Genomic DNA, 13,502 nt, shown 5'->3' on the forward strand with positions numbered 1-13,502 from the left:
CCGTAAAGATTAATCTAATTTTCATTTTAGGAAAAGTATTCGATATCATTTATTATTTTTAATAGCATTTCTATTTTTCATTATTTTTATGTTTAAATTTATAAGGTTTCATATGACATGTTAATGGTGTTTTTTTAATCACATAATGTAAATAATATGATTAATAAGTGATTGTGACATGTAAATTCATATTTTTTAATTAAAGAAATTGGAAAAATAATTAAACTCACTCTTTTGTAATTGAGAAAAGAAATTGGAGAAAAGTTAGTGCCTCTTTGAATTAGGATTCCTTAACGAAAAGAAAGTGAATGTTTTTTCGAATTAGGAATGAATCAGAAACAATGGAAATTAAGGTTTACAGCACTTTGAAATTTAGCACGTATCTTTTTATTTCATTTGAATATTATATATAATGAATTCGAATCAAAATGTAATAAATCAAAAAAAATATAAGGACAAGGTTGAAATTGCATATAGACATGCAAACAACTTACGTCCAATAGGATTTGAACCTATACCTAAGGTTTAGAAGACCTCTGTCTTATCCATTAGACAATGGACGCCTCAATGTTGAATCTGTAGAAGAATGCATATATTTAATTCATCCTCTAGACATGTCTATTTATTCAACAAATAGAATCTATATTTGTTCAATAAAATTGTTGACATTCAGAGCTTTTTTGAAGCCGTAATTGTCCCTGAACTCTAGAGTCCCAATGTCAATGGATATCCCTAATAAGTGTGAAAAATAGTTGTTTTTATACTTATAAATGAGCTTAATCTTGTAATTATTCATGATGTTCCTCATTGAAAAGTTGTAATAGGTAGTAGATTGTTATGTAAAATATTGTACAGGAAATGGTGTATTATTTAGACTCTGTCAGCCAATTTTCGCAAAGTGAAAGCCAAAATTCGCACTGCCAGAAGAAGGAAATTCGCATAGCACACCAATACCTGTGCGCTAAGCGAATAACATCAGTCAAAGTGCAACAGTTAAGAAAATTCGCATAGCGCACCAGTACATGTGCACTAAACGAATTAATGAAGTTAAGTGGCTTTAAAAGACGTGATAGAAAGACAGATTCTTCTAACAGAAGTTCCGGACAAAAAAAAGAAACGAAAACATCTCAAGAACTTTCGGAGACTACTTCAAGGCATCAAGACACCATTTTTGCAAGGGATTGCTTCAAATGTGTCTTTTAGATGACTAGGAGTAGTTTTTCTTTCGTTGGAATTGGATGTAATGAACTTACTCTGATGTAATTTTCTTGTTCAATATATCGTTGTTCGTTCATATGCTCTTTCTTGAATTTACTATCATTGTATGGAAATATAATGTTATTTGAATGTTTCTGATTACTGGAAAGTAACTTTGAACATAGGCATAGATAGAGCACCTACGTGATTTGGGATCTAGAGATAAACTCAATAACTTGGTTATTCTTAACATCTGACTTAATGCAAATTGTAGGTTAAATTGACTAAGGGATTAGTATTTTGATATATTAATTTAAAACTAGTTGCTAAGGGATTAGGACTAGTATGCCTTGATATGAATGTTTGAATGAAATAATGATATATTGTACAGAGTTTTATCTTCATATGATTCATGAACCCAATTCCAACAAAGTTTCTTTTAAATATAATTCCTTGCACACCAACTGTTTGATAAAAATACCAAAAAGAGTTTCTTGTGTTTTTTGTACACTTTGATGTCTAATTGAGTTATAAAATAAAGAATTGTCATGTGTTGCACAAGTCTCTCGGGAGAACGATACTTTGAACTTACTCTATATTACTTGGAACAATTTGGTATACTTGACAAAAAGTTAACAAGTTTTTTTTCATGCTTATTAAGGCTGGTGCATTAAAGTTTTTTACTATGTTCTATATGAAATATCCAAATCTGTGGCTATGTGGAAATTAGTGTCCCAATTTACATACTTTTTTCTTGATTTGGTGATAATGGAAATTAGTGCTCTAATTTTGCATACTCTTTTCTTTGATTTGGTAATAGTTAGCTTGGTGTTGACGGTTAAATATGCAGAAGAATGCAAATATTTAATTCCCCTATAGACATGTCTATTTTCTCATTGCCTTTGTTGACTTTCTTTCTAAAGCCAAACCACATATCACAAAAATTATTAAAACCCTAAAATCGCTTAATTTGAAATTCGTATAAACCCTAGTTTCCCAAAATGAATCACAACTTCTCTTACTGATTCCCAATTATTTTTGCCAATGAACCCTAATTTGAAGAAAGAAGTATGACTTTCCTTCTTAATTCCCTAATTCGAAGAAAGTCATGAGCTCAATTAACTTTTTCAACATTTTCTTTAATTAAAAATAATAATGTACACGTCAAAATCACCAAAACAAAATAACTTACCCACCTCATTTAAAAGAACATATTCTGTATGTCACGTCGTTTAAAGATGTTTGGCTAAATTTAAAGGTAGGGTTTTAATTCTAACAATTTTGAAAAAATTAAGACCCAATTAAGACGACAAATAAGTAGGAGACTTATTTGAGATTTTAAACCAAAAAAAGACCTAACGAATTATTAAACCAATTTATAAATTACAATATTTATAAATTTGTATCAATCTTTCCAGTTTGATTATAAATTATTTTATAATTAAATATTATATATTAAATTTGTGAAATAAAAACTAAATTAACAATTATATAAGGGACTAAAGGTTTGATCTTTGAGATATATTGAGAATTGTTTTTTTCTTTTTATGTATTTTTTTTGTCTGTTATGGACATATTATTTATGAGTAAAGATAACAAATAAATTTGTTCTCATGTGTATTGTTCAAATATATTCCTAATTTTTATAGAGAATTTTTGTATTGGGTGAGAATGTTAATTAGTAATACATAATGTTTTCAATTGAGTATGAGAAAGAAGATGAGTATCTACTAATATGCTCGATCCCCATTTTATAACCCTCTTAATATTTATCTCTATCCTAATTCCATCTTTATTTAAATTACTAAAATACTCATAATTTATTAGGTAAATATATATATATATATATATATATATAATTTTTTGACTTTAGTTTTATTGTTATTTTTTTCTTTTATCATCAAACATTTTTTCTCTTTTTACTAGTTGTTGAACTTACCATGAAATCAATCACATTTTCAATATATTTTCTATTTTGTTATAATATAAGTAAATTAAATATTTTTTATGTCTCTATTGGAATATTTTTACTCCTTTTTAATATATTTATTTATTGTTTATTTTTCTTGCATGAGAATATCTTTCAATTTAAGTGTTCAATAGGATATACAAAAATATTTATCTCTTTTATTCTCTTATTCTTAATTTTTGTTTTATTTGAAGAATTTTTTTGTTTTGACAAATCAATTTTCATTATTTTTGAACAGTGTAACTAATTTGATATGTGAAAAGTTTTCTTATATCTCTAAAGTATATTTTTATCTTATCATATCTTTAATTATATATTTGTTTTCCTTTGTGTGATTTCATTCAATGATGTATCAAATTGTTTTTAACACACACCTAATTATTTTTTACTTATTTTTAATATTTTATTTGTTGCTTACTTTTATCATGTAGAATAATGTTTTTATATTTTTATATGATTATTTTTATTTTCTAAATCATTATCATAAGTGTAATTCTATCACTAGGATTGTATCGCAAAATTCATTTACTATAGAATTATAATTTGAGTATATTTTATGGAATTAACTCACCCTTGTAAGATTACGATTTTTTATTTTATCCATTGTAGCATGTGTGTCGTTCAAGACATAAAGAACATGATGACTTGACATTATCTTCACCTTGTTCTGACTTATCATCGACATTCTGCTTAGGGTTCCAAACTCAATCTTAGCAACTAAACAATATGGTTACGCTCGTTGCGGGACTTAATCCAACACCTTGTGGCACGAGCTAATCACAGTCATGCACCACTTGTGTCATTCCTAAAGGCACCCTCTCTTTCAAGAGGGTTCACAAAATGTTAAGTCCGAAAAAGGTTATTTACTTTGCATCAAATTAAACCACATGCTTCACTGCTTGTGCGACCCCTATCAATTCCTTTGAGTTTCATGATTGCAAACATACTCTTCAAGCAGGATACTACAACATTGTGTGGGGTATGTTATAATCTTTATTAGGGTATATAAAAAAGTATTTCATTAGAATTTAAAAAATGGGAGTAAAGAGACATTTAAAATATTTTAAATTTGAATATATATTTTCTAGTTGTAATCTTTTAAAAACATTTTAAAATTTTATCAATTTTGTTTCATTAATGTTTGTAAATTTAATAAATATTTTTGTTTCATGAAATTTTATTTGGTACTCTAGTTTGAAATGTATACTATTATAATTTATTATTAATTATTTGATATGGAAGAAACAAGAATATCTTCTTTTAATATTGAATATTTGATAATATTATGTTTTATTTGTAATAATATTTTGTAAATTTTATAAAAATTAAGTAATTGATATTAAAATAGGATGAAAACATGTCTTGATACGGGCACGGTATATGGGTATACCAATTGCCCGTTACCTAGTAAACATGAGAATAAGATAAAAATTTTATACCTGTTAAATTTAGATCTGTGTTTGTGTATGGGTATGAGATAATAACATTAGAATATTTTAGTATCTAATGTAAAGATAATTCTAATTTTCTTTCTCTTAGACAAAATATTTGAGATCATTTATTATTTTTAATAGTGTTTATATTTTCCATAATTTTTAAGTTTAAATTTATAAATAACAATATTTATAAAATTTTATTAATTTTCCTTTAACGAAGATGTTTGATTATAAATTATTTTATAATTAAATATTATATATTAAATTTATGAAATACAAACTAAATTATAAGAATTGTATAAGGGGCTAAAGGTTTAATCTTTGAAATATATTTGAGAATTATTATTTTTTGTTATTCTTTTATGTAATTTTTTTGTCCTTATGGACAAAATTGTAAGTAGGAATGACGCATAAACTCGTCCTGGTAGATATTGTTTGTTTTGATAGAATCTCTTTGTCTAAATAATACCGATGTTTTTAATTAGATATAAGAATGAGGATGAATATATATATATATATATATATATATATATATATATATATATATATATATATATATATAAAATCCTTGGCCTTTAGTTTTATAACTTTTTTTCTTTTGTTAACAAACTTTTTGGTTGGTTTTACCATGAAGTCAATCACATTTTTTTAATAAGATATTTTTTATCTTATTAGAAATTTTATGTCGTTATATTAAAATGTTTTTCGTAAATTAAATATTTGTTATGTTTCATATTTAAATATTTTTATTATTTTTATTTATTGTTTATTTTTTTACATGAGAATTTTAGTTTTAAATAGTATAAACCCGCAATTTATTAGGTACTATAAAAAAATTTAACTCATTTATTCTCTTATTCTTTATTTTTGTTTTATTTGAAAATTTTCTTTTGTTTTATTAAAACCATTTTCATTATCTTTGAAGAATTTGACTAGTTTCATCCAATGATGTATCAAATTGTTTCTAATATACATTTAATTATTTTTTTTTTAATATTTTTACTTGTTGCTTATTTGTATAATGTAGAATATTGTTTTGATATTTTTTATATAATTATTTTTATTTTTTAACTTATTATCATAAGTGTAATTCTATCACTAAAATTGTATAACAAAATTTTGTTTATTATAGTATATAATTTAATGTCATTACCATAAATCTTCTTTATCACCATCCAACATATCTTTGACATATATTGAAGTTTAAAAGTGAAATATTTATGTTAAATTCCAATTATTATTAGTTTAACTTTTGTTTTTTTTATGTATTATAACTTTTATTAGCGCGTAAAAGAAAACTTTTATTAGAATTTAAAGAATGAGAATAAAAAAACATTTAAAATATTTTAAATTTCAATATATGTTTTCTTATTGTAATCTTTTAAAAATATTTTTAAATTTGATCAAATTTGTATTATTAATGTTTTTAAATTGAATAAATGTTTTGGTTCTCATAAACTTTTATTTGGTATTCTAATTTGAAATGTATATAATTATAATTTCTTATGATATGGAGAAATGAGAATACGTCTTTTGAAATTATAATATTGTTTTTTTTTGTAATAATTTTTTATAATTTTATAAATATTGATTAATTGATATTAAAAGAGTAAGAAAACAAACATGGATATATATGGTATACCCGTTACCTGATATGAATGAGAATGTAATAAAAAATTTATACTTGTTAGATTGATATGAATGAGAAAAAAATTTATACTTGTTAGATTAGGATGAAAGTGAATTTTTTCTTTCAAGTATGGGATAGCGAAATTTGTCCCCATTGTACTCCCATTGTCATCTCTATTTGTAAGGCCTTGATATATTAAGTGTATAAATTCTAATATTTTGTAATAGAAATATTAGAAAAATAAAATTAAATGTCGAGCACATTAAAAACTTAGTGCAATTTATCGTCTCCACATGACAATTGTAAGGCACAACTTGAAAGCACATGATTTTGGCCTCTAATAATTTTTTGTACTTTGTACAACATTATTAATAAATCTTCTTTTATTTTTCAAAAATTACTACTATAGCACGCTTAAGGACACCAATGTTTGTTATAAATTAATATAAATTTGATGACATGCGACATTAAGGATGAAATTTGGAATATTTAAATATTTAAAAAAATATAAGTTTAAGTATTATAAAAAGCGAATATTATAATAGTTTGATTGTGGGTTAAGTGATAAACTAATTTATATATTAGAATAACTCTCACGAGGAGGGCATGTAAACTCGCAAAAGAGAAATAGAAAGTTTGATAACAAGTGTTTCAAGCTTAAATATCCATTTCAGATAAGCAAGAATAGAAGGTATAATCAAATTTTCTATATGTCTAAGATTTAATTTAATGAAGCATATATTTAATATATGTGTACGACGTACGATAGTTGGTTTTAAAATTAAATAGAGTATGATACTTTGTATCGTAATCTGGATGCGATAATAGTGTTTTAAGTAAGTACTGTGTTTGAAAAGAGGAGATTAGACTTACTATAAAAAAAATAATGAAAATGACAAGAGAGGGTGGGAGCTAATAAGTAGAAGATGCCAATAGTAACCACTCCCTTCTCTCACATTTTCTTCATTAGATAATTGATAAAATTACATCTCATTTTTCCATTTTGTTAAAGGGTTAATATTCTCTTTTAATTATCCATTTATTGGCTAGTACTTTTGCATAAGGCACAAAAGTCTTAATGTATCTTTGATTCAACCAATTAACATATAAATAATTTGTTTATTCTTCATGTTATACTTTTTTTTGGTGATTCTTAACCTTTTCTAAGTTAAGGGTTTTGTAGCTGCTCCATCAAATATGATGTAGGCATAGTGAGACATGAAAATAAAAGACAACCATAATCATAACAAAATTATATAGAAAATAACTAAAAATAAAAGAGAGATATTTAAGATTAGTGACACTATTAATATACTAATATTTGTTTACTAATTTGATTTTACTCTATTCATATTGAAATTTAGTGATCATATTAGATTATTTGAACAATCATATTTCACACGTGGAACATAAAAAATTCTTGTATATACTTAACTAAGATAAATATATTCAAAATAAAGTTAAAAAAAGAGTAAGAAAAAAAATCACACATAATGATGATGAATATTTTAAAAACGGTTAAAAGTAAGAAATTATGCAAACTTAATCTAATACATGAATCATATACATTCATACATGAAAACAAAGAACACATAAATTACAAAAATCTATCACCAGAATCAAATTTTGGATCTGCAAAATCCTATAAGATCTATTGGATTTTCAGTACTGTTTTGTATTTCTGTTGGTTGTTAGTTGCACTTATTTTCTTACAAGACTACTTTCTAACCAAATAATTGTGACCTTTGCCAAGAAGTCGATCCACCTCTGTTTTTATTGAATAAGATTTCGTATCTAATCTATTACAGATAATATATATATTTTAGTATTATGGACTTGACTACGCCTTATTATTATATTTGATGTCATTGATGACTGAATTATTTGTCGACATTATAGTTACCTTCTGCCTCGTTACTTGCACATACTGATTTACATGAAAATTGTGTGTATTTTTTCTAATCATGTGTAAGTCAGAGCTCGAAAAAATATTTTAACTTCATGGTTTTGACAAATCCTATTTTGGGTGATGTTATTGACGGTAACATTATTTAGTAAATATCTTGCGTGAATTGATTTCATAATGATAAGAAAGACTAGAAGGTGGCGTTCATCTGGGGTATGACCTCACCCTTCATTATCAGAAATATTGACCGCCAAATCCATTTAATTCATCACTAACGTAATAAAAATACTGTTTAGCCAAGGCAAAGTGGAGTACTAAAATTATGCTTATAGGAAAATCATGATCTTTATGACTTAAGTGGGGTGTTAATTACATACAACTAATTAATATAGATACATTACAATGCCTTGCAAGAATAAATTAATCTCGTTATTCATTCATGATTCTTCGGCCTGACCTGAGAATCCAAAACAACAGTTCTAGTGTAGTTATTTACAGCTTCCTATAAACCGCAATGCCAACAGAACTGAATGTATCTTTCAGGTCCCAGGTCAAGATCCTCATTCCATTTCGCGTTTCTATTTAAACAGAAGAGCTTCTTTTGGCCTTTCAAGAAGTGACATCACTGTGGCCGCAATGTGCTTTGATGAAAGCCCTGCTTCTTCAACCTGATCCTGGGGTGACCCATGATCAATGTATCTGTCAGGAAGCATCATTGCTCTCCACTGCAGGTAAAACCAAATTGGTTTATTGTTAGAAATGCACAAAATAGGGACGTATCTGAAAATGAAAATCATATAGAGAGCGACTTCTCCATTGAGGAAGGTTTACCTTTAGAGGTCCATCTAGAATACCAGATAAGCTCAAGAATTGAGAAACATGTGATCCAAAACCACCGATAGAACCCTCTTCCACCGTGATCAGTATTTCATGCTCTTTAGCCAGTAGCCTGATGAGATCAATATCCAAAGGTTTGCAAAACCTAGCATCAGCAACTGTCACACTAACGCCTACTTCTTTAAGCAATTCCGAGGCATGTCTGCATTGTTGAACCACAGAACCATATCCCAAGATAGCAACTCTGCTGCCTTCCATCAGAATTCTGCCTTTTCCGATCTACACGACCAAAAAATTTTCAATTCGGTGGCTTAACTATTGAGATAAGATTCAGTTTAGGAAATACATGTTAGTATCTGATTCTCACCTCAAGTGGGGTTCCTTTGTTGTTGAGTGGCAAAGTGGCTCCAATTCCATTTCCCCTTGGAAATCTGAAACAGCTTGGTCTGTCATCTATAGTTGCTGCTGTTGCAACCATGTGCATCAGTTCAGCTTCATCAGAAGGAGCCATGACCACCATGTTGGGCAGGCAAGCCATGTAAGTGATATCAAATGCTCCACAATGGGTTGGTCCATCTGCTCCAACCAAACCAGCTCTATCCATGGCAAATCGTACAGGTAGCTTTTGAAGATCAACGTCATGGACTACCTGGATACACAAAATAAATCACAGTGATAAGAATTTTTTTATCGAAGTTATTAACTTAAAAATAAACTTGGATCAAGAAGAAATCAATAATAAGATAGTTTGGACTATTTCTCATTGAACCATATTGGCTCACCTGATCATATCCTCGTTGTAGGAATGATGAGTAAATGGCACAAAAGGGCTTGAGGCCTTCAGCAGCTAACCCAGCAGCAAATGTAACAGCATGCTGCTCAGCTATCCCCACATCGAAACAGCGATCGGGAAATCTTTTGTGGAAATAATTTAGGCCTGTACCACCACCCATTGCTGCGTGAATGGCCACTATCTTGTTGTCTATTTCAGCCTCCTTTATCAAAGACTCAGCAAAGTACTGTGTGTATGAAAGCGTTGAGGATTTTGCCTTAAACTGCTTCCCTGTTTTTGGATCAAACTTCACAACCCCTGAAAATATGAGAATGTATAAGTGTCTGTTTGGATTCAAATAAGTTTTAAATAGCGCAAAATATTAACTACCTATTTAATCAGGTTGAGAAATTAATTGTGAGTACACAATTGATTGAGTTATATTAACAGTGGGTAACTTTTTGCAATATATCTAAGAATTGATTTTACTATTTCGTGTTTCTCATAATGATTTATGAAGAAATATCCCTTTCTCACCGTGCATTTTATCAGCTGCTTTTTCTGCTGGGGGGTATCCCTTCCCTTTCTCTGTGACAATATGAATCAAAACTGGACCTGGAGCAGGTATTGATTTGACTTTTTCAAAGATGGTGACCAGATCTTCAATGTTATGACCATCCACAGGACCTATGTAGTATAAGCCTAGTTCTTCAAATAATGTAGATCCAGAACCGCTGATCATGCCTCTTGCATACTCATCCACTTTGGCTGCAACCTGGTGTGTTTGTCCTCCAATTTGTTTCGTGATACTCTTCAGGAATAAAATTGGAGTCAAATAAAGGCCACAGCTTATTTAAAGTTTGACATGATCACTGAGATCATGACGCTCACTACGAATATGACAAGTTTAAGAGGCTTACTTTTGCAGCTTCTCTGAGTTTACGGAATTCTGTACTCGCTTGAATTTTGCTCAAAGCACTGCTGAGTGCTCCGACAGGACTTGCAGGTCCATCAAGTGTGGCAGTTGGTAAAGAGACTTGCTTGTTGTCATTAAGTATTACTATCATGTTAGAATCAAGGAACCCTGCATTGTTCATGGCCTCGTAAGCTTGGCCTGCTGTCAATGCCCCGTCTCCTATCACTGATATGATGCTGTTCTTCTTCCCCAGCAGATCACGTGCAACAGCCATGCCTAATAAATATTCAGAATTGTTGCTCAAATGTGAGATAAATGTTTCTGCACATATATTTGACGAAAATACATTCATCTTAAAATATAAGAATCTTACCAAGACCAGCAGATATGCTTGTAGAACTGTGTCCTACCCCAAAAGCATCATGAACGCTCTCATCCCTTTTAGGAAAACCTGCCAGCCCCGAAGTCTTCCTAATGGTGTGCATTCTGGACCTTCTACCCGTAAGAATCTTGTGTGGGTATGCCTGCAATTCGGTTACATTTTAGACTCTCTTACACGCATCACACATGATAAAATGATGAAAATTGTACAGAAGAGAAAAAAAATACAGAATTCTAGTTTTGTCACGAGCAATGAATTTTCTCTAAAAGAAGATTATATTTCTTTTGTTGTTATTTAACTTGTATTAGAAAAGAAGAAGAAATAAACAAGACGAAAGATTACCTGATGACCAACATCCCATATAATTTTGTCTTCAGGGGTGTCGAAAACATGATGCAAAGCCACTGCTAACTCCACCACTCCCAAGCTTGAACTAAGATGCCCACCAGTGTTTGACACACTGTGTACAATATCTGCCCTCAGCTCTGCTGCAAGTTGCTCTAGATCCTGACAAATACATTCAATACTTTTAACAAACAAACTAACAAAACTCACAGAAAACAAAAACTGTTGTGTCAGCCACGGACAAGAAATATGCTGTGGCATGACCTTTAGGCCTTAACAAATGATTCCAAATTTTAAACCTGAGTGGACAGATTCTTCATGTGAATTGGGTGGTTGATTGTGTCCAACAGTGGTGTTTGAGGTTTCTCTCCTGAGTAATTGATCTTCCATCCGTCTTTCTCTTTCCTGATAATAGTCTTCTCGACGTCACCCGAGTCATTTGCCGAAACTCTAACGCAGAACTGACAAACACAATAACACATGAGCCATCTTTGCAGCATCAGTGGAAAAATAATGGTGAATTTGCTGTTAACAAAAGGAACACGAGAAAAAGGAAAAGAAAAGCACAGTATGATGTTGAGAGAGATGTGTTTAGTGTGGTTAGATTGTTAGATCAGAAAGGACAATGGAAAGTGTTGTTAGAGAGATGTAGAATTGTACGTATTATTGATTCACCAACCTTTTTTCTGGTATCATAGTATGGAGTTGGAGCTTTGGGTTTGTGGGTTGGGGAGAAGCAATAGTTTGGCTTAAGCAAGGTACCACTACAAAAGGCCATGGCTATTGAGAACAGTGAGAGAGAAAGAGAGAAAGAGATGGAAGTAGGAAGAAAATTGAGAGCAGATTCTGAAGCAAAGCTTTCTTCGCGGTGGTGTTGCATTAAACAGAATTGTTGAAGTAGCCTTTATAGGGACAAAAATGCAGAAGCAAACAAAACCGAGCCTCGTCAATTCATTTCATTTTATTGTTTATTGGGTCTACTTATTCACCATTTACACATTTCTTTATTTTTGCTTTGCTGTTTCTTTTTATTTTATTATAATTCATCGTAAACAATACGGGAGAAATATAAATGTGTCATAAATTTAGAAAGAATTACGTATTCAATTTTCATTCATATCATTTCTTAAAACATAAATTAATCGACTGAAATATTTTAACAAAACCCTTTTAGAAAATTAATAATCGATTGTTTATCAATTTATTATTTATTTATTATTATATTAACGTATTTTAAATTTTAAAAAATAATAAATATATTGTATTAAAATATTATTAAAAAATTTATATTAATGGATCATTGTCTCTTTTAATAAAAGAGACAAAATAGATATAGAAAAAGATACGGTAGAATATATTTGAAAGGAAAGTATTAAATTAAAAAATAAATATATTTATGGTCTTTGAATATACAAAAGTGATTAAAAATCTTTGAATTATAAAATTATTTTTATTTCAATAAATATTTTTACCCAGTAATTTCTTGAAAATAAATTTTAAATTATAATTAAATAAAATAAAATACTATTAAATGTAAACATCATTATTTAATAAAAAATAAAAAATACATTAAATATACACCAAAACAAGATGCCAAATTTAATTAATGTACTACTAAAAAACTTTGTACTAAAAATAAAAAAGGTATAAACTTATAACATGAAAAGAAAGCAAAAACATATCAAACATCACATAATTTTTATTCTCTTTTTTTTGTCAAATAATTTGTATAAATTCCAATACAAATAAAGAACAAAATAAATATCTTGTTATTACACTATATATTATACGTGGCATATCTATAAAGTGGTTCTTTATTTGTACCTGTTACCTAATCTTTTATTAGGATTTAAATCGAGCCTCCATGTAACAATGAAAATGTTTACCTCGAAAAAATGGAATCAACCAAAACATCCTACTACTAAAATTATTATAATTTAATTAGGGATTTTGGGATCAAATTTTAGGTATATAACTTCAGTTAAATATTTAGAAAAATAATATAATTGATTATAAAAAGGTGATATCTAACACAACTGATTATAAATTAAAGTTAAGTAAGAGTTATTAAAATTTATGAAAAATAAATTATATGGCATTATTGGTACAAGT

General features: G+C 28.6%; 1 protein-coding gene across 1 annotated transcript; it reads right to left on the reverse strand.

Moving 5' to 3' along the window:
• Positions 1–8,464: 8,464 nt before the first annotated feature.
• LOC148200864 (1-deoxy-D-xylulose-5-phosphate synthase 2, chloroplastic-like) lies at positions 8,465–12,272 on the reverse strand. Its single transcript, XM_088113367.1, has 10 exons — positions 12,070–12,272; positions 11,690–11,851; positions 11,388–11,552; positions 11,037–11,187; positions 10,668–10,939; positions 10,285–10,558; positions 9,758–10,065; positions 9,343–9,624; positions 8,970–9,254; positions 8,465–8,863 (listed from the first exon to the last, which is right to left on the reverse strand). The coding sequence occupies exons 1-10, from the start codon at positions 12,268–12,270 to the stop codon at positions 8,717–8,719; spliced, it is 2,247 nt and encodes a 748-aa protein (XP_087969493.1). The 5' UTR covers positions 12,271–12,272; the 3' UTR covers positions 8,465–8,716.
• Between the last annotated feature and the right edge of the window lie 1,230 nt (positions 12,273–13,502).

Source organism: Vigna umbellata, chromosome 4, assembly GCF_029865625.1.
Source record: "Vigna umbellata cultivar VRB3 chromosome 4, Vumbellata_1.0, whole genome shotgun sequence".
NCBI classification, from domain to species: Eukaryota; Viridiplantae; Streptophyta; class Magnoliopsida; order Fabales; family Fabaceae; genus Vigna; species Vigna umbellata.